Source organism: Macaca mulatta, chromosome 10 (genome assembly GCF_049350105.2).
Source record: "Macaca mulatta isolate MMU2019108-1 chromosome 10, T2T-MMU8v2.0, whole genome shotgun sequence".
In the NCBI taxonomy this organism is placed as follows: domain Eukaryota; kingdom Metazoa; phylum Chordata; class Mammalia; order Primates; family Cercopithecidae; genus Macaca; species Macaca mulatta.
The window spans coordinates 94,354,963-94,376,219 of record NC_133415.1 but is presented as its reverse complement, the minus strand read 5'-3'; the positions used below and the strand labels follow the sequence as shown (position 1 = coordinate 94,376,219).

The following is a 21,257-nucleotide window of genomic DNA, read 5'->3' as shown; positions in this document are numbered from 1 at the left end:
CTTGGTTTCTGCTGCCACCCCCTGTGCTGAGCCCAGTGTACAATTTACTGCAGCACACACTTCTGTAGTTTGCCTGCCACAATTCTCTGCTCTCCCCAGTCGGATACCAGACTAACTTTCCCAAAATATCAGGGAATTGCTGGTATTTCTCAGTCTCCTGCTCACGAAATCCAAGGTGGTTACTTTTTAACTCCCTTATTAGATCAAAACTCCTGTGTTTTCTTTTCTTTTCCTTTTTTTTTTAAAGATGTGGCCACACACTACCTGTTTACTCTCATTCCTACTCCTCATTTTGTGTAATGCTTTCAGTCTAATAAGGCAGGTTACTTAGCATGCATTCTAGATATGCATCATACATCCTGTAAGATTGTTCTTTCATCTCTCATTTCATCTTACCTTTCTCTTTGCTGTCCTCTTTTATGAGCCAGTGTTCTTTAGGGCCCAACTAAAACCTCACCTATGCTGTGAAATCCATGCTGTTTTCACTTTCTGAACTCTCATTGGACTGTAGTTACTCTTTGACCAATTAGCATTTACCCTGGGATATTTCTAAGACAGACATGTTTATTTTGTCTTCCCTGAATGAGTGTAATCCCCTTGAAATTGGGCATAAAGCTTGATACTGGTTTTGTATATTCCATGGCACTTGATAAATACTGTGGTTTCAAACCTGATTTGCTTCTTGTTATGCTCCCTCCTTATGGTTTGCTAAATAGAGGTAAGAGAGGTAGTTGGTTGAGGTTGAAGGTAAATAGGGTTAAAAGTTTTTGAAAATTTTCCCTAAGGATAAAATATTAAGATTATATAAATCTCTGACATAAAAAGTGTATGAATTAAAATGGTCTTCTTTGAAGGATAATTTAAGGAAATTCCAAGCAGTTGAGAACAGATGGTTGTTATGGAAGTGTGTCTGGCAAGCAGATTTAGTTTATATCTGTGTGTATCTGTATACACTGAGTGTTTATACACACATGATCGTACTTATGCACAATCTCTGTTCAGAAAAAAAAAAAAAAAGATTCTGATTTTCCAGTTTCCTTCCTACTTCGATGTGTATTTCGGAAATGCTGCTCCCTTTTCATTTCATTAGGATAAAATAAAAACCTGTTTTCCATATTTGGATGATCACTATTGATTCTTTAACATGAGTGCTTACCCTCTCTTTTTTAACAGTGCCAAAAAAACAAATTGAAATTTTATTTCAAACTCCTTAATTTTCACTTGAAAATTTCCTATAATGAAAAGTGTTTAAACCCTGACTTCTTTTAATATTCAAAGTCCTGTGCTTTCTTCATCCATGTATTAAAGTTTCTTTAGATTTGGTCCTAGTTAAATATTCTGAATTGTAATCAAATTCCTATCATCAGAAACCATTTTTATTCTTCATGGTAGGTAGAATAAGAAAATATTTGAAGCAATCTAGTAGTAAGGAAGAGAACTTTGTTCCTTTCAGTGTGTGTGTACATGTGTGGATGCTTGCTTGCTAGTCTGGGGTATACAGACTTAGGAGCAGGTGGGGAAAGTAGTCAGCAGTCGTGAAAGTTTACTGCTTGCCCACAGATATAACTCATATGTCACATCATTTCCAGAGCCTCTTCTAATTCGCCCAAGTGCTCTGGCTTCTGTATTCTCATAGTACTTGCTTTTTACTACTGTTACCATGTTCTATTGCAAAATCTCCTAACATTATTTATTCAGAAATATTTATTGAGCACCTACTGTATGCCAAGGACTGTCTAATTTCTGGAAATAACACCAGGGAACAAAAGAAACAGAAATTCCTGCCCTCGTGGAAAAGCCTGCAACAAATTCACAACTGGTCTCTCCCTCCAACATTTGCCACATTTTGAACCTACGTGGCATGGGAGGCCGAAGGACCTAGGTCAAAACTTCCAAAGTGTAGAAGTAAATAGGGAGAGGCTATTAATAAACCTTAAATAAGAAAATTACCAGTACATCAATGGCAGTAAATGCCATTCTAAAAATATATTAGAATAAGGGTGATGCAGAATTCAGGGTGAGGATTGCAATTTTAAATAGGGTGGTCAGAGTTGCCTTCACTAAAAGTATAATATTTGAGCGAGTAATAGAAGGAGGTAAAGGAGAGAGGGAGTTGTGCAGGGCAGAAGAACATCTTAGACAGAGGGAATAGTCTATACAAAGTCCTGAGGTAGAGGCATGCATGGTATGCATGAAGAATAGACAAGGATAACTGAACCATAACCGATGAGGTAGGAGGGTGGGCATGGACCCTGTAGGATTTGTAGACATTGGAAGATGTTTAGTTTTACTTTGAGTTAAAAGAGAAACCTTTTAAGCAGTGTAAGCAGAGGAATAGCTTAATAAAAAAGGTCATTCTGGATGTTATGTTGAGAATAGACTAGTGGGGCAAGAACAGAAGCAGGGAGACAAGTTAGGATACTCTTGAGAATAATCTGGGTGAGAAATGAAGGTGGTTCAGACCAGGTTAGAAGCAATGGAGATGGTGAAAAATAGGCTGGGTTTTGGACATACTTTGAAGATAGAGCCAACAAGATTTCTAGGCCAATCAGATATGGTGTATGGAAAGGAAAGAGAAGAGTCAAGGATTACACCAAGATTTTTTGTTTGAGTACCTGAAAGCATAGTTTACTCTAACTCAGGTGGGAGAAGACTGTAGGTAGGAGGGGTAGGAAAGAGGGGTTGGATAGGAGTTTAGTGTATGGATATTTTAAATTTGAAATACCTCTGAGATACTCAAGTGGAGATGGCATATAGGAATTACATATATGAGGCTATTGCCAGGGGAGAGATTCTGAGCTGGATGATGCCTGTATTTAAAACCCTGAGACTGAGTGAGATCACCAAGACAATGAATACAGATAGAAAAGAGAAGAAACCCAAAAACTAGGCCCTAGACTGCTCCAGTAATGAGAGTTAATATTGGAAAAAATATATAAATTGCAAAAAGCTCTTTTTAAAGGCATCATATAGCTGTGGAAGCAACGAGAATGAGATGAACTAAAATATCAGACAGTAAGGCTCATCCCTAGGTGGGCTGATGATGACTGGCTGTTTTCTTCTCTGGAGACATTTCCCAATTCTGGGAGTGGGCTAAGGGTCAGGTTTGGCCTAAACAAAAGAGACTGTTCTGGGTAGAAGAGAAACCATCTGATGCTACTGGGGATTGAATATACAGGGCTGGTGGAATGTTTGGAAACTAAAGAAATCCCCAAAGCAAGGGGATTTCCTCAAGAGACTTCTACTGAATTCTGGGGTATCCCAGGAAGCTAGGAGTTCAGCCAGAAGGCAGATTGAAATTTCATAGTCGCCTGGTACTTAGGAGACAAATAAATCACTAAAGGAACGGACCTACCACAGAATACTGACTCTCGCTTAAGGTGTTTGTCGGACTTTTAACCTGCGTGGGGCAGAAGACTAAAACACTAAGCTCAAAACCTCCATAGAGCATGTTTCAGGGCTCAAGAGAAAAAAGACCTGCCACTCTCACTCAGTGACCCTGGATACTCATGTTCCAAAAACAGTAAAATAAGAGGTGGATTGAATCTTAAAACAGTAACTCAGTCCTAACCCAACTCAGTCTCTGACTGGATCAAAGGGACCATCCCCTCGCCCTGGTTGTCTAAGAGAAAATGGGAAATACTTGTAGTACAAAATACTGTTTGGAGCTGCCACAATTCGTTTATCCACAGTGTCCAACATAAAGTAAAAAATATTAGGCATTCAAAGAGGCTGGAAAAGGTGGCTAAAAATTAAGAGAATAATTATATAATAGAAGCAGACCCCAGGTGACCCAGATATTAGAGTTGGCAGGGGGAAAGAACTTTAAAATAACTATGATTAAAATGTTAAAGAAAATAGAGGGGGCCAGCACAGTGGCTCATGCCTATAACCCCAGCACTTTTGGAGGCCAAGGCTGGAGTATCACTTTGAGCTTAGAATTTCGAAGCCAACCTGGGCAACATGGCAAAACCCTTCTCTACAAAAAATACAAAAATTAGCTGGGTGTGGTGGCTTGCACCTCTAGTCTCAGCTACTTGCAAGTCTGAGGCTGGAGAATCATTGGAGCCCGGGAAGTGGAGGTTTTAGTGAGGTGAGATCGCTCCATTGCACTCTTCAGCCTGGGTGACAGAGTGAGATCCTGTTTTAAAAAAAAAAAAATAGAGGAAAAGATGGATAAGGTGAATTTTAAAGTGAAAACTTCCAACAGAGAATTAAATCTATAAAGAGAATCAGGTAACAGTGTAGAACGAAAAATCCAGTTTATAAAATTCAAGACCAAGTGGATAGGTTTATAAGTAGATTAGATGCAGCAGAAGAGAAGATGAGTGAATATGAAGACAGATCAATGGAAAATTTCTAAAGCACATAGAGGAAAAAGAACGAATCAAACAGAGCAGAAGGTAAAAGCATGAGAGAGAGAGACAAGTGGGGTGCAGTTAAAAGTTCTAATGTATTTCTTTCTTTTTTTTTTTTTTGAGACAGAGTCTCACTCTATCACCCAAGCTGGAGTGCAGTGGTACTATCTCAGCTCACTGCAACTTCTGCCTCCTGGGTTCAAGCAATTCTCTTTCCTCAGCCTCCTAAGTAGATGGGATTACAGGTGTGTACCACCATGCCCAGCTAATTTTTGTATTTTTAGTAGAGATGGGGCTTCACTGTGTTGGCAAGGCTGGTCTCAAACTCCTGACGTCAGGTGATCCACCCACTTCGGCCTCCCAAAGTGTTGGGATTACACGTGTGAGCCACTGCACCCAGCCGAAAGTTCTAAGTATTTCTGATTGGAGTCCTAGGGATAGAGGAGATTGGAGCAGAGTAGCATTTGAAGATATAACTAATGACCAAGAATTCCTAAACTGATGGAAGATATCAACCAGTAGATTCAAAATGAGATAACTCTGAAGCAGGAAAAATACAGAAAAAGAAAACCATACTTAGGCATATCTTCAACTGTAAAAACCAGAGACTGAGAGAACATTTAAAAGCCGCAAGAGAAAATCTGATGGATAATATTGTATTAAGTAGTACAATATTGAATGCATTCTTTCCTGAATTTGGGAGTAAGAAAAACACTTCACTGTCATAATTTATACTCAGAAATACAATGTAGGACCTGGCCACTACAATAAAGAGAAAGAATAAATAAAAAGTTAAAAGATTAGAAAGGGAGTAGTAAAACTTTTTTATTATTTGTAGATGACATGAGTGCATATGTAGAAAATTGAACAGAATGTACTAACAAATCATTATAAATAATAAATGTAGATTTAGTTAAGTTGCTGGATACAAAGACAATATGCAAATACATGAGTTTTTTATTTCTATAAACTAGCAACATAACATCAGGAAAGGATAATTATTAAATCCCATTTGTCATAGCATCAGGGTATCAGATACCCTGGAATAACTCAAAAAAATACACAAGCTGTCTATTCTAAAAACATTGCTGTGAAAAAAGAAGACCTAAACAAATAGATGTAGCACATACGGGGTTTTGCTTTGCTTTGTTTTGTTTTGTTTTTGAGATGGAGTCTCACTCTGTCACTCAGGCTAGAGTGCAGTGGCGTGATCTTGCTCACTGCAACCTCTACCTCCCGGGTTCAAGCAATACTCCAGCGTCCCGAGTACCTGGGACTATAGGCATGCGTCACCACACCCAGCTAATTTTTGTATTTTTAGTAGAGACAGGGTTTCGCCGTGTTGGCCAGGCTGGTCCCGAGCTCCTGACCTCAAGTGATCCACCTGCCTCGACCTCCCAAAGTGCTGGGATTACAGCCATGAGCCACCACGCCCAGCTACATACGGGTATTTAATACTGCTAAGATGTTTATAATTCAAATCCAGTCAAAAACTAAGCAGGGCGTTTTTTAATTGGTGGAAATGTATGTGAAAATGCTGAAGACCTATCTAGCATAACCTGAGACAGTCATGAAAAAGAACTAAATTGGAAAGTTTAACTGTAAGACTTTGTAATCAGGCTATAGGAATGAAGACGGGGCAGTATTGCCGTAAGGATAGTCAAATAGATCAGCTGAACAAAATAGAGCTACCTTGTCCAATATGGACCCTATCAGCCACATGTGCCTATTGAGTGCTTGAAATGTAGCTAGTTTGAATTAAGATGTGCTATAAATATAAAATACCATATTTTGAAGACTTGGTATCAAATGACTATTAAAATTTTTTTTAATTTTTAGTTGATTACACATTGATAATATTTTAGATATATTGGTTTAAGTGAAATATATTATTAAAATTATTTGCACCTGTTTCTTTTTACTTTTTTAGTGTGGCTACTAGAAAATTTTAAATTACATTTAAAATTAAATGACATTACATTTAAATTTAAAGTTTGATTAAAATAAAAATTACAATTTACATTTGTAGCTTAATGACATTGGTGACAACACAGATTTCTTAAACAGCACACAAAAACACTATTCATAAGAGAAAAGATTGATAAAATGGATTATATAGAATTTCTGTTCATTAGAAGACACATTAAGGGATTGAAAAGGCAAACCATAGACTGGTAGAAAATGTTTGTAATCTGTGTATCAATGTTTGTAATCTGTGTATCTGAGAGAGGACTCTTATTTAAAATAATTCTTGAAAATAAATTAAAAAGAATAATTTATAAAATAGGCAAATGACCTGAATAGGAGGTTCACAAAAGAGGATATCCAAAGGACCAGTAAGCGTATGAAAAGAGGCACAGCATCCTCTGTTATCAGGAAGATGTGAATTAAAGAGACAACACTACACATCCACCAGAATGGCTAACATGCTAAAGACTGACAGTATCAGGTCACCCAGAACCCCCATACCTTGCTGGTAGGTATCAAAATTTTTACAATCACTGAGAAAATTTTTGACAATATTATGTATTTATTGATAATATTTATTAAAATTAGTCATCTACCTACCCCATGACCCAGTATTTCTACTGCTAGTTATATATCCAAGATAAATTAGCATATTTTTCCACCAAAAGACATAATTTACATGAATTTCTTGTGTAATACAAAAATTGGAAGCACACCAAATATTCCTCAACAGTAGAGTGGATAGTGTATTTATATTACAAAATACTACACAGTGTTAAAAAAGAATGAACTATTTACTGTACGATTCAGTTTACATGAGGTTTAATAATACACAAAACCAGTCTATGGTGGTAGAAGTCTGAATATTAGTTACTTACGGGGGGACAGGATTTTTCAGAGTGTTGGAAAAATTATGTAACTTGATCTTGAGTGGTAGTTATATAAGTGCATATGTGTATGTAAAAATTCAAGATGTACACTTGAGATTTCTGCATACTATAAGTATGCCATACCTCAATAACTAAGCATTATGTTAGCATGCCTGATAGTTCCTTGATGGCTAAGACTAGACATATCTCATTTACTTCTGTAAGACCAGTGCATAAACTAAAAGCACTCCATAAATAATGTGGGATAAAAATTTAGGAAGGAAATGAGGTAGGAAGCTGGTTCATTAGTCTAGTTTCTCTTAATCTAGCACCTGTTCACTGCCCACTTGCCATAGTCAGACTTTAGTTAGTTGGCTGCAAGATCAGTGGTCGTGGTCCTTGCTGTTCGTTAAAGTACACCTGGCTTTGGCCCTTTGCTGTTACCATCCTGACAGTGTATAAGTCTGAGTTTATGGAGCAGGGGGAGACTTCTTAAATTAAGTGATGTAAATCAAGAAAAATAGCTGTCTCCACTCTGTGGCCTCAGAGAGTTTGACACTTTATTTCCTCATAGTATTTCCTTCTTTCTTTTCCTCTTCCTTGTTATTCAGCATTCAACAAATACCTATTGATTATGCATTTCGTGGTCTAGCTATGTCGGTATATAAAACAAGGATCCCTGCCCTCTGAAGGTTTATGTAGTAAAGGGAGAAGACAGCAATAAACAGTGAACTGCCACCTCCTCCCTGCCACCTATCTATGTTTAGGAACCAAGCAGAACAAATACTTAAACAGAGAAACAAAACCATAGTCTGTATTCGCACCGCTTTCTTCTATTGTATGGTAATTATAGTTTATTTGCCTTCCTGTTGAGTGGTGAGAAGGGATGTGTGTGGTTTTGGATTAACTTCTGCATGGCATCTGGCACAATGCCATGTGTCTGAGAGAGCTTAGTAAATATTTGTAACCTTTGGGAGCATCTGCCTGTGCTTGCTTACTGATTTCCATAATTCTTTTCCGCCATGTGCCTTCCTCATTTCTTTTAACCCATCATCACTTTCCTGGGAAAAGCTTGATTTAAGATCTTAAGAGATGTTTTCTATAATTTTATGGCTTTACGCCCTATAATGGGTAGACTGAAGGTATACAAATCACCTTTCTGGGACGTTCCAGCCAGGAACCCAGAATACCGAATTTGGCAATTACGTTGTTATGATGAGTGTTCTTTTCATATGGTGTTTTAAGTTTCATATTGTAATAGATCTGAAAAGGTCACTGTGCATACGAAACCACTAAGAAATAATGCTGCTCGAGGTTCTAGAAAGAGTGTTAAACATTCAGTGTTTTTTAACTATAAATATTCTGTAGAAAGAGATTTCATGGAGACGTGGAGCACAGAAGTGTTGATGTTTATCTAGGGTAAAAAGGAATATGTTTTCAGTTGGGATTTACATTCAAAGGATGATCCGTGAAATAGCCTTTTCCAGCTACAAAAGGGGAAAGATGGTACAATTTTAATAGAGAATAATTATACCTTGATTTTGAGTAGTATGTGAAAACATTTTTCCCACAGTAATACTATTTTATCTTGCCACTGATCCAGTGAGATATGTATTTTTAACTCCTATTTTAATAGATTCGAAGACTAGGAGGTATTGACTTGCCTAAAGTCAATAGCTGGTAGCTATTAGAACTAATGTTAAGACCCCAGACTCAGAACTTTCTGAAAATTTTATCCATCAACACGTAGGTAGTTTTGCAAAGAAGGTAAGTCCGAGACCAATTTTAAGCATGTTAAATGCAGATCTGAAATTGAATCTGAAAAACATCTCTGCTCTTGTAATATAGTTGTGTCCAGAGCTTAGAAGCCACCACCACTTTGAATTCTAGGTTTGTAAAATGTTTGTGACCTTTTGACCACTCTGTGGCCTGACAGGAGGCCTTGGTACTCAAAGGTGAACTTTTGAATGAAGTAGTACCTATTGTAGTATTTCTTATAGAATTGTTTTCTTGGATTCTGTGGTTCCAGCAATTTTCTTTTTTTTTTTCATCTTTGTCCCCAGGAGCCTCCAGAAGATGATGCAAACATCATTGAGAAGATCCTGGCATCTAAGACTGTCCAGGAGGTTGGTGGCTCGTGTGTCTCGCTTTTATATCATTAGCACAGATTACATCTTCTATGAAGAGATTTTTGGCTAGAGAACCTAGAATGACCGTTATTGGCTGGAGTGAGAGCTAGGCAAGAATATTGTCTGGCTAGCCAACACTTATTTTTACCCCTATAGAGCATTTTAGGACATAAAACTCTTAAAATATCTAGAATGGCTCAAGCTAATGATTTCCTCCATTCTGATCCTAGCAAAAGGCATATATCCCTTAGCTGCTGTAGCCCACCAGAATTTAGCGGAGAGCCAAGAAGAAGAGATGGAAAAAAAGTTGTAATGGAGGCTAGGTTCAGTGGCTCATGCCTATAATCCCAACACTTTGGGAGGCCAACATCGGAGGATTGCTTGAGCCCAGTAGTTCAAGACCAGCCTGGGCAACATAGTGAGACCTTGTCTCTATTTAAAATATATATATATATACACACACACACACACCCCTACATGAGTCCTAATGGAAATGTTGTGGGGGTTCTTTTCTTCAGACATCTCAGGGCCATTGTAGGAATCACCTAGAGGAAATTCCTGGAGTGGTAGAGTATGTTGGTGCTGGTGAGAGCATGGCTTCCTCTTCAAGTATTTATGAAAGTAAACTTCCTTACTTGGAGAGTGAATACCATTGGCGTTTCAGAAGTGAGGCGTTAGGGGGACACCAGAGATGAATGTAGTCACTTCCATACCAGGCTCTGGTCCTGACATTTCTCAAGAGACCTGGGCCAGTTTGGGTTTATCAGCTGAGTGCCGTCCCAGCCTAGACCTTGGAAGGACAGCACGAAGATCAATTTTTTACCTTGCAGCTCTGTATTCCACCTTTGGAAAACCTGACCAATAGGTATCAGGAAAAGGCCTGGGAAAATGAAAATATGCTCAAGAAATCTTTATGGAAATCAGGCAGAGATGTTGATTACCTGTTTTCTTTTGGCTCAATAAGGGTGATCTGCCTGGGATCTGGGCTGATAACTGCTTGCTATTTGTTACAGGTTCACCCAGGAGAACCTCCATTTGACTTGGAGCTGTTCTACGTTAAGTATAGAAATTTGTACGTCTATTTAAAGTATTCTCTGTATTTGGGTTTTATATGAATAAAACTTTCTTTCTCTTGTGACTTTATTACCTACTGCATCTTCAGAGTCTTGCCTCTAAGGCATGACCCACAGGTCTTGGCTGACCAAAGTTTACCTTAGGCAGTAACACTCAATTATAGCTGCACACAGAATTACCTGGAGAGCTTTTTTAAACCACTGAAGCCCTTGCTCCACCCAAGACCATCGACTCAGACTCAGTGGGGCCCAAGGATTGTTGTTTTTTTAAAACTCCTTGGGGAATTCTCATATGCAACCAGGGTGGAGAACCACTCTCCTGTAGCATATGCTCTTTTCCCCTCTTACATTTTTTCATTTCTGCTACAGCCCACTTTCACTAACGTGTGTTAATGATAACCTGCCCACACCTGCACTGCCTCTGTTCTTGGCCAGTTTCTCTAGAAGCTGCAGAGAGATCAGTTGCTTGGAATTACTCCATTTTGTTTTGTTTTCTGTTGTTGCCCTTAAGAGGAAGGTCTTTCTAAGCCCAATCTGCAGCAGTTGCACAATAAACCATTTTACTATTTCTGTGTTAGACGGTCACCCTGTTTATTGAACACCTTAAAGCTCAATCATTTGCTAGTTATGTGCTTGCCTGACAATTTGTATGTCTTTGGATAGTTCCTACTTACATTGTAAATGGGCCACAATGGAAGAGCTCGAAAAGGATCCTCGCATCGCACAGAAGATCAAGCGATTTAGGAATAAACAAGCCCAGATGAAGCACATTTTTACGGAGGTGAAGCAATATTTACTGACTCATTTGACTGCTGCTTTTCTTGCAGCAGTAAATACTGTGTTTATGTTTCTGAGTCCAAGTTAAAGTCCTATACAGATCTGTTGCTCAAGTCAAATTGATAAATGTGTGCTGATTTGCAACAAAACTAGTCTAGATTCAAGTCAAAGAGAAGTATCCACCAAAGTTCAGGATCAAACCTTATAAACTGACAACTCATAAGAGCATGCATCTTGGTGTGAATACTAATAAATAGCTAGAGTGAGAGGAATATGCACACAATTCTTTCATCCCTGCTCCCTCAACCCCCCACAACCCAAAAAGGACATTTCAGAAGGTCCTAAAATTTGAATGAAAAAAAAAAACAAACCTAAAAGTGTGAGAAAGTAAACAAATAATTTTATTTATGTAAACTTGGGAATTTCTAAATATTGTACCTACAGCAAGAGGAAGGACTGATGGATTTTAATATTAAACAAATCTGTAAGTGCTATATATCAGAAAATGCCACAAACCTTAACCTTAATGTGTTATTCTTGGAATAAAGTCTAAACCCTGTAATATAGCCTACATAGCCCTTTGTGTCTGTTTTCTGATCTATTCCTAAAGCAGTGGTTTTTCCTTGGCTGAGAATAGAGAAAACTGTGCTGGGGTATATAGAAATAATGCAACAAGAGTTCATATTTTTGTGGAAAGGAAAGGCTCTTGAGAATATTGGAACACATGAAATTAAGGAGGAATAATACTGAAGAGTAGTTCCTATAACACTGCCTTTGGTCTTGACCTATTCAACATATTTATTAGTAACTTGGGTAAATATTTTTGTGATATAAATAGTAACTTAGTTTTGAGTAGAGCTTTATATCCATTATTTCCAGCTGCTTTATGAGGTAGCTAAAGCACACGTCGGGGAAACTCAGGCTCCAAGAGCCTGCAACTTCCCACATGCACAGACGTAGACTCCTGACTAAATCCTAACTCCTGAAGACCCAGGAGACGTCCTAACCAGACCCAATACTGGGAGGATAAATGACAGAATCAGCCTGGGTTTGCCTGGACAGGCTAGGATGAATAAATGTAGGAATAAATGTAATATCCTACATTGTTCTTGGAATCTTTCTAGTTCTGAAGTGAGGAAAATGACTGGGTAGCAGTTCTAGGGAGAAAAGACATTGCCAGTTTAAGTAACTACACATTTATTGTGTGTCAAGAGTAGGAAGTGGCTGCTTAAAAAGTAAACTAATCCTACTAATCCTGGACTGCACCAATAGAACAGTCCTGCTGTACCAGGCTCTTTTCATTCCTAAATGTTAGGTTCATTTGGGTACCAGGATTCAGCGAGGGACTTTGCAAAACCTGAGGGCAGCTGCAAGAGGACTGTCATGGTGGGAATGGGGCATAGGTGGAGAGCGGACTGCACAATGCTAAGAGCCTGGGCTCTGCAGTCAAACTGCCCCTCCCAGCCCACCCTCACACACATCTGGGTGGCCTCAGGCCGTGGCATAAGCTCCTTCAAACTCAGTATCATAGGAAAAAGCAGGACTCCTGATAGAATCAGCCTCACAGAGTACCTGCAAGGATTAAGTGATAATTTTCTTGCCATTTTCAGCTTTATTGGAGTATAATTGACAAACATGTATATTTAAGGTATACAACTTGATGTTTTAATATATGTGTACATTGTAAAATAATCACTATAGTCCAGCTAGTGAGCATATCCATCACCTCACATAGTTAGGGGATTTTTTTCTTTCTTTTTTCCCACCTTAGGGTGAGAACACTTGAGATTTATCCTTTTAGAAAATTTCAAATGTATAATACAGTATTTTTAACTGTCATCACCATTCTATACATTAGGTCTCCAGAATTTATTCATCCTGAATAACTGCAATTTTATACCCTTTGACTGGTGTCTTCCTCCCCATTTACCCCTCCCTTTCATCCCTGGCAACCGCCATTTTACTCTCTGCTTCTACAAGTTTGATTATTTTATGTTCCACATATAAGTGAGATCATACACTTATCTTTGTTTTTGTGTGTCAGGTTTATTTTACTTTGTATAACATCCTCCAGGTTCATCCATGTTGTTGCAAATGATGGGATTTCCTTTTTTTTTTTTTTTTTGAGATGGAGTCTTGCTCATCGCCCAGGCTGGAGTGCAGTGGCACGATCTCGGCTCACTGCAAGCTCCGCCTCCCGGGTTCATGCCATTCTCCTGTCTCAGCCTCCCGAGTAGCTGGGACTACAGGCGCCCGCCACCACACCCGGCTAATTTTTGTATTTTTAGCAGAGACAGGGTTTCACGGCGTTAGCCAGGATGGTCTCGATCTTCTGGCCTCATGATCTGCCCACCCCGGCCTCTCAAAGTACTGGGATTACAGGCGTGAGCCACCGTGCCCGGCCGGAATTTCCTTCTTTTTTAAAGCTGAATGATATTCTGTTGTGTGGATATATACATCCCACTTTCTTTATCCATTCATCCCTTGATGGACACTTAGGTTGTTTCTGTATCTTGACTGTTATGAATAATAAAGGACACAATGTTTATAGCAGTGTTTAGCTCATAGGCACTATTCCATAAATATTAGCTTTTCGTATCGTTAAGATGGAAATGGTATATGAAGAACTGTTGAACAAACGGGGTTTTTTTTTTTAACCCAAATAGGGAGGAGATTGCTGAAGAGCCTAAACAGAGAGGAAAGAATCAAATTACTTATTGCTGCTCTAGAGGAAGCAGTTCACACCAATGAGCAACAGTTATAAGGAAGGAAGTTAAGTTATAATTTACTAATGATAAAGATCATGATACTACTACTAAAGAGGTAGAGATAAAGCTGTTTCGACAGTGAATCAGGTCTTGGAGGGTAGTAAATTTCTTAATTGGGAATAATTGAATCTGAGAGGTTTGCCAGGGATGTTGTAAAAAGTATCCTGCATTGATTAGACGATGAAACTAGATAGCCCTAAAAGTGCCTTGCAGCCTAAGTGTCAGTAAGAGCTCTCCAGCACTCCTGGAGGAGGACTTCGGCTTCTGGGTAAGAAAGACCTGGGTGAACGGTCCAGTTAACATAGCTCCATGAACTTGGTTGCATTACTTAATATCTCTGAGTCGGTTTCCTAATCTGTAAGGTAATTATAGTACCTACTCCGTGAGGTAGTTTTGGAGCTTAAATGAAAGTACTTAGCATTACTCTGGACGTACATTAAATATTTCTGTATGTTACTTCTTGTTGTTTTGTAGGTAAGCATTTTTTGAAGCATAATGTGCATAAAGATAAAGTGTACATCTCCATGAATTTTTACAATGTAAACACATTTATGTAACTACTACCTAGATCAGCAAATAGAACATTGTCAGCACCCAGGAAGCTTCCCTCATGCCCCCTTCCAATGTTAGCTATTGTTGTTATTAAGAAGAAAAAGAGGCTGGGCGCGGTGGCTCAAGCCTGTAATCCCAGCACTTTGGGAGGCCAAGACGGGCAGATCACGAGGTCAGGAGATCGAGACCATCCTGGCTAACACAGTGAAACCCCGTCTTTACTAAAAAATACAAAAAAAAACTAGCCAGGCGAGGTGGCGGGCGCCTGCAGTCCCAGCTACTCGGGAGGCTGAGGCAGGAGAATGGCGTAAACCCGGGAGGCAGAGCTTGCAGTGAGCTGAGATCCGGCCACTGCACTCTAGCCTGGGCGACAAGACCGAGACTCCGTCTCAAAAAAAAAGAAGAAGAAAAAGAAACCGTAATTCCTAGTTGCCAAGGACTATGTTTGAAATAAGGACCAGTAAGGAAAAGGGAGCTCTTCTGCTGATTTTTGTACATTGCTATAATGACCAATAGGGAATTATTACCTGGCTAGGGTGTAGCCTCTAAGATGGTTGGATCCTTTAAATTTAGTCATGGAGAGCAGGATTTGGAGACATTGAATAAATGCCTGCGACTTTTATTATTAAGCAAACCCTTTCTTTTTGTGTTTGTTGATAGGGCCCAGAGTAGGGGTCACTTAGAGATAACACCCTAGGTGTTGGATTTGAGAGAAGGGGACACACTTCCTAACTGTTCTCCTCTGTTTGTGTTAGCCTGATGAAGACTTGTTCAATCCAGACTATGTAGAAGTTGATCGCATCTTGGAGGTGGCCCACACCAAGGATGCAGAAACAGGGGAGGTGGGTATTCACCTCTCCTAAAGCATCTTCCCTTCTTTCCACATATTTCACTTGTTTTAACATGTGGCCTTTGTCTTAATGGTATTCCTGTCTATTCATTTAGGGTGGTTTTTCAGAGGTTGGCAGATATGACTGACTCCTTTAATCTAATAGAACATTAAGTTTCTTTCCTGTTTTCCTACCAGGAGGTAACACATTACCTGGTGAAGTGGTGCTCACTACCATATGAGGAAAGCACATGGGAGCTAGAGGAAGATGTGGATCCTGCAAAAGTTAAAGAATTTGAATCTCTTCAAGTTCTCCCTGAAATTAAGCATGTGGTAAAGCAATCTTGTCTCTCTCTGACACTTCTCAGAACATGCAATTTTATGAACTTTGCAATCATGGAAGTTCACCTGGCTGTGTTCCTAAGTGGTTTCTGTGGTATTTTACCTTTGTTACTTGTCATTGAACCCGCAATTCAGTGTTTTCCTCCCCAGATCGAACTTTGCCAGCACCCTGGTCACCTTTAGGTCTCAGGTCTATTTTGATGTATGTGACATTTAAGAAGCTTTGATATTGGCTTAGAATTCTTGGTGTGTGGCTGTTATATGGAGTCAGTAAAATAAAATTTGTAAGAAATGGCTGGTATGCAAGAGAAGCTCAGTAGTATCTTTCCTGTTTCTTACCTCTTCGTCAGCTACCTCTTTTCTTTGATTTTCCCTTCTTCACTCAACTGGAATATTATTAAGCGGAAGAACTGCCTTTATCTGCAGATCCCTGTAATGCCCACACAGAGAACATAGGTTTTTTGATAAACATTGTTGAATCTATTTGTTTTTCTGATTCTAAATTATTGCCACTCAACTGCCAAGATCTCCCAGGGCGCCTGAGAAGTATATAAATTATCCAACAATTGAGGGAGAGTTGGGATCAGAGCTTTTATTTATTTTTTTATTTTGAGATGGAGTCTTGGTCTGTTGCTGGAGTGCAGTGGCACAATCTTAGATCACTGCAACCTCCATCTCCCGAGTTCAAGCAATTCTCTTGCCTTGGCCTCCTAAGTAGCTAGGAATATAAGCGCTTGCCGCCACGCCTGGCTAATTTTTGTATGTTTTTAGCAGAGATGGTGTTTCACCATGTTAGGCTTGTCTTGAACTCCTGGCTTCAGGTGATCCACCTGTCTTGGCCTCCCAAATTGCTGGGATTACAGGCGTGAGCCACCATACCCGGGCCAGAGCTTTTATTAAGGTGTAACTAACTTGAAAAGAGAATCAGTTGTTAAAGAATATGGCTGTAGGCTGGAATGATAGTTTCTGTTTAAAAAAGAAAAATTGCCATTTTTATATGAAAAACTCTTATCTAGTTCCTTATTAATATTATTTGTTGCTTTTACATCACTGGAAGATTGATACTCAGAACATTAAACTTAGGTCCCTATAGGAGTCCATTCAAGAGCAGTGTTTCGTTTTTGTTTTTTTGGCATATGAAAGGTAGATAGAGGTGTCTTGAGATGCAGAACTGTGTAGAAACTTACATAGTTCATAGTGTTTTGATTACATGCTTGATTATTCTTCTTTCAACCCTCTCCCGTATACACTGTTTTCTGCTTTTAATTCAACTTGTCAGTCATCAGTTAAGCATTTGCTATAGGTTGATGCTTGTGTGAGGTATGTTAAGAAACAAGGTACAGGCCCTGCCCTCAGGAGCTCACAGTCTAATGGAAGAAGCATGTGTGTACATGGATAAATAAATACAGCACCAGGCTAATTGTGGTATGTGGCATAATGCAGTGACGGACCAGATAGAGAACAGGGAGAGTTTCATTCTGAAGCTAATTGTAAGTTATTATCCAGAAGCAATCAGGATTCCTACCCATTCTCTCAGCCTGACTCCTACTTAGTTCCCCCAACCTGTACATTACTCAGAAGGTAATAACTATAGTTTGAAACCAGCCTTGGGACAATGAGATTTACCACTGTCCTCATTAGTATCCATGTTATGCTCCTAAAACATCGTTCTCTATCTATTATGCTGTTTGCTTTCCTCCCTAGGAGCGGCCTGCTTCAGACTCCTGGCAGAAACTTGAGAAGTCTCGCGAGTATAAGAACAGTAACCAGCTCCGGGAATACCAGCTGGAGGGGATGAACTGGCTTCTTTTTAACTGGTATAACAGGTACGGAACCAAAACCAGCCCAGATGTTTGTACCCGGAGGCATATTATTGCCTTAGCCTGGAAAACCTAGAGTCGCAGTTGCAGACTGGTGAGAGGGAGCAGCATGGCCGTCATTTTAGGGTGGTAATCTTTGCACATTAATCATCCAAGACTAATTTTATTTTTGTCAGTTGTTTCTCCAACCAAAAGGAATGACATCATTGACTTTGTGCCCCTTTTTTTGGCCAGCCATACCAAAAGGTTGGGCTCAATCTAGATGAAAGAAAATCCAGAAGATCCTTTAAAGCTGTTTTCTATTTCTAAATCCTTAACCAAAAAAAATACATATATATATTTATATATATATATATATATATGGGAATATACAGCTATACAAAAACGTTTAAATGTTTTAAAACTTCTTGATTCTTTGTAATAACACTTAAGAGTCAAAAGTTTTAAAAAAAATTGAAAGTTCATACAGTAAAAAAGTTACAGTAAGCTAGGGTTAATTTATTGAAGAAAAAATATTTTTAAATAAATTGAGTGTAGCTTTAGTGTACAGTATTTATAATGTCTACAGTGGTGTGCAGTAATGTCCTCGGCCTTCACATCACCCACCACTCACTCACTGATTCACCCAGAGCAACTTTCAGTCCTGTAAGCTCCATTCATGGTAAGTGCCCTATATAGGTATACCTTTTTTGTTTTTGTTTTTTAATGTTTATCTTTAGTTCTAGGGTACATGTGGTGGATAGGCAGGTTTGTTATGTAGGTAAATGTGTGCCATGGTGGTTTGCTACAGCTATCAACCTATCACCTAGGTATACCATTTTATTTTTTTATTTTTATTTTTGTCGAAACAGAGCCTAGCTCTGTCACCCAGGCTGGAGTGCAATAGTGCGATCTCAGCTCACTGCAGCCTCTGCCTCCTGGGTTCAAACGATTCTTCTGCCTCTGCCTCCCTAGTAGCTGGGATTACAGGCACCTGCCACCTCGCCCTGCTAGTTTTTGTATTTTTAATAGAGATGGGGTTTCACTGTGTTGGCCAGGCTGGTCTCGAACTTCTGACCTCAGGTGATCTGCCTGCCTTGGCCTCCCAAAATGTTGGGATTACAGGTGTGAGCCACCGCGCCTGGCCAGGTATACCATTTTAAATCTATATTTTGCTCTATTTTTACTTTTTCTTTTCTGTGTTTAGATACACAAATACTATTGTGTTACAGTTGCCTATAGTATTAACTGCAGTGACATGCTATATAGGCTTATAGCCTAGAAGCCGTAGGCTATATACCACATAGCCTAGGTGTGTAGTAGGCTATACCATCTAGGTTTAGTAGGTACACTCTCTGATGTTCCCACAATGACACAGTCACCCAGTGATGCATTTCTCAGAATGTGACCCCATCCTTAAGTGACACGCGACTGTATTTTCTCCCAAATTAGCACAGTTCTGTTTTGGAAGTAGGCAAGGTATGAATAATAATAACAACTAACCTCAGTTTAATATGTAAAATGATGATAAAGCCTTCAATGATAATCTTATAGGTAAACATCTATTTGTGAAGCATCTTTTCAAGTTATAACCAGCCTCTATAAGTTTCCTGTATTGATAATGAATTACCTGTATTTCTCACTCTCTGCAGAAAAAACTGTATTTTGGCTGATGAGATGGGCCTAGGGAAAACCATCCAGTCCATCACATTCCTTTCAGAAATATTTCTGCGAGGAATCCACGGCCCTTTTCTCATTATTGCCCCTCTCTCCACCATCACTAACTGGGAGCGAGAGTTCCGGACATGGACAGAGATGAATGCCATTGTGTACCACGGCAGCCAGATCAGCAGGCAGATGATCCAGCAATATGAAATGGTGTACAGAGACGCCCAGGTGAGCCTCACGTGAATCAGAGACCCAGGGACTGCCTAAGCTCGGAGCAGCCTTTCCGTCACTTAACTTCAGAAGTTCCAGTGCCCTGCATCTTGTGTTAATGTGGAATGACTTTGTAATATGTTTGTCAAGGCTGACTCCTGCTCTCCCTGGTAGTTCATTTTAATTTATGATACAACACAGGATTGTAGGGCATGCTGTCTAAACTCTGAGATGTACCTTTTTTAGGACACTGAAAATTTGACTTACCTGTTGGTTTATGAAGTTACTTTTATATGCAGAAGATTTTATCTGAATTGTTATGTGTTCAGTGAAGAAAGTGAGCAAAAGAATTACTCTACAGAGAATGGATTCCCAGCCAGGGAGTTTGGAGAGGAGGTTAACAGATTTGACAGAGAGGATAAAGAGAAAATAGGTTTCAAATAATTAAATACACAACAGCAACATTTTCTCTTTTTTTAATTTTTTAAGTGCTATCACTTAGCTGAATATAGTTGTGTGTTTGTCCTGCACACTGGTTTTTATAATTAAGGTAAAAATTAAACGATTTGTATCAGAGGAAAGCCAGTGGTCTCCCCAGAGGTTTCAGAGACAGCAGAGACACTTGGAAGAAATTTAAGAATTGCTCTAACATGATGCGGCTCTGCTCTTGAAACGTGATGGCAACACCAAGACAGGCTGAACAACAAACCTATGTCCTGCCTAGTAGCACTTGTCTTAGGTGAATCAGGATCATTACCTTAAATCTGTGCTAGAACTCAAATTATAAGGTGAAATTAAGTCTGAAAAATAGCAGAGAGTTTCCTTTGGGCATTCAAACTATGGTTTAGACTGACTCCTGTCTGGGAACTTGTGAACCAACACCCATCTGATTTCCTTATCATAGCAGCTAATAAGTAAAAATGCTCCCTTGCTGTGCCTTCCATATTGCCCATCCTTCTCACCTTTGTGAGGGCAGATGTTGTCTCGCTTCTGTTTCATTGATGGTGTGTGAGGCCTTTTGGCTAACGAGCTCGTTCTCTTTTCTCACATGAGGAAAAGCAGTGCTTGTCTTCTCACCTAGGCCCCAGCATTTGTAGTGCTACCTCCTCATCCAGCAGGTATTAGCAGAATTCTGTAGCCGTGGTGTAAAGCTTTGCCTTTGGTTGTGTCATCCTCAGGGAAACCCCCTTTCAGGAGTCTTCAAGTTCCACGTCGTCATCACAACGTTTGAGATGATCCTGGCAGACTGCCCAGAGTTGAAGAAGATTCACTGGAGCTGTGTGATAATTGATGAAGCCCACAGATTGAAGAACAGGAACTGTAAACTTCTGGAGGGTCTAAAGCTTATGGCCCTGGTGAGAGCAGCTCTTTACATAAACACAAGTTCATTCTGTTCAGCTTGGAGGAAACACTCCTTAGCCATTCTGCATGTAGCTTATTTCTGCCTGGTCCTTTTACATTAGATGTTCTTTTTTGGTCTCTATAACTGCAAGAGTATAGGAATCAAGATTTTTTTTGTTACAAACTGGGTCAACAATGGCCTTTGCCACAGATTGATTTCCATAGACTTAGGAGGACTCTTAAATACCATGAAATATGTGACTTGGAAATGTAAGGTGTTTTGGCTTGTTTCCAGGCCCCTAAATGAACTGGTACCAAAGATGATGCCCTTTTAACATCACTGCCTTGGCATGGTGCCCAGTATCTGGTGGGGAGGCCCTCAATAATATTTAGTGAATGAGTGAATAGTTGCTTTAATTAACATGAAAGTGCTGCTGGAATCAATGATGTGAAAGGAAGGTTGATTCGTTTATTGACTGTACGCCTATGAGGGTGTATTATCTTTTCATTAAAGCAGATCAGAATTGCCCCAAATTGAGCACTCAATGCCCTGGCTTAATTTTCCCCACGAAAA

General features: G+C 39.4%; 1 protein-coding gene across 2 annotated transcripts in view; it reads left to right on the top strand.

Moving 5' to 3' along the window:
• Window positions 1-21,257, top strand: part of CHD6 (chromodomain helicase DNA binding protein 6) — a 211,972-nt gene that overhangs the window by 104,034 nt on the left and 86,681 nt on the right. For both annotated transcript variants that reach the window (XM_015149001.3, XM_077951822.1), the window contains exons 6-13: window positions 9,259-9,321; window positions 10,338-10,396; window positions 11,061-11,178; window positions 15,250-15,336; window positions 15,522-15,656; window positions 17,370-17,491; window positions 19,117-19,360; window positions 20,521-20,697. In XM_015149001.3, the coding sequence (XP_015004487.1) occupies window positions 9,259-9,321; window positions 10,338-10,396; window positions 11,061-11,178; window positions 15,250-15,336; window positions 15,522-15,656; window positions 17,370-17,491; window positions 19,117-19,360; window positions 20,521-20,697 (1,005 nt within the window). The remainder of the gene's footprint in view (window positions 1-9,258; window positions 9,322-10,337; window positions 10,397-11,060; window positions 11,179-15,249; window positions 15,337-15,521; window positions 15,657-17,369; window positions 17,492-19,116; window positions 19,361-20,520; window positions 20,698-21,257) is intronic.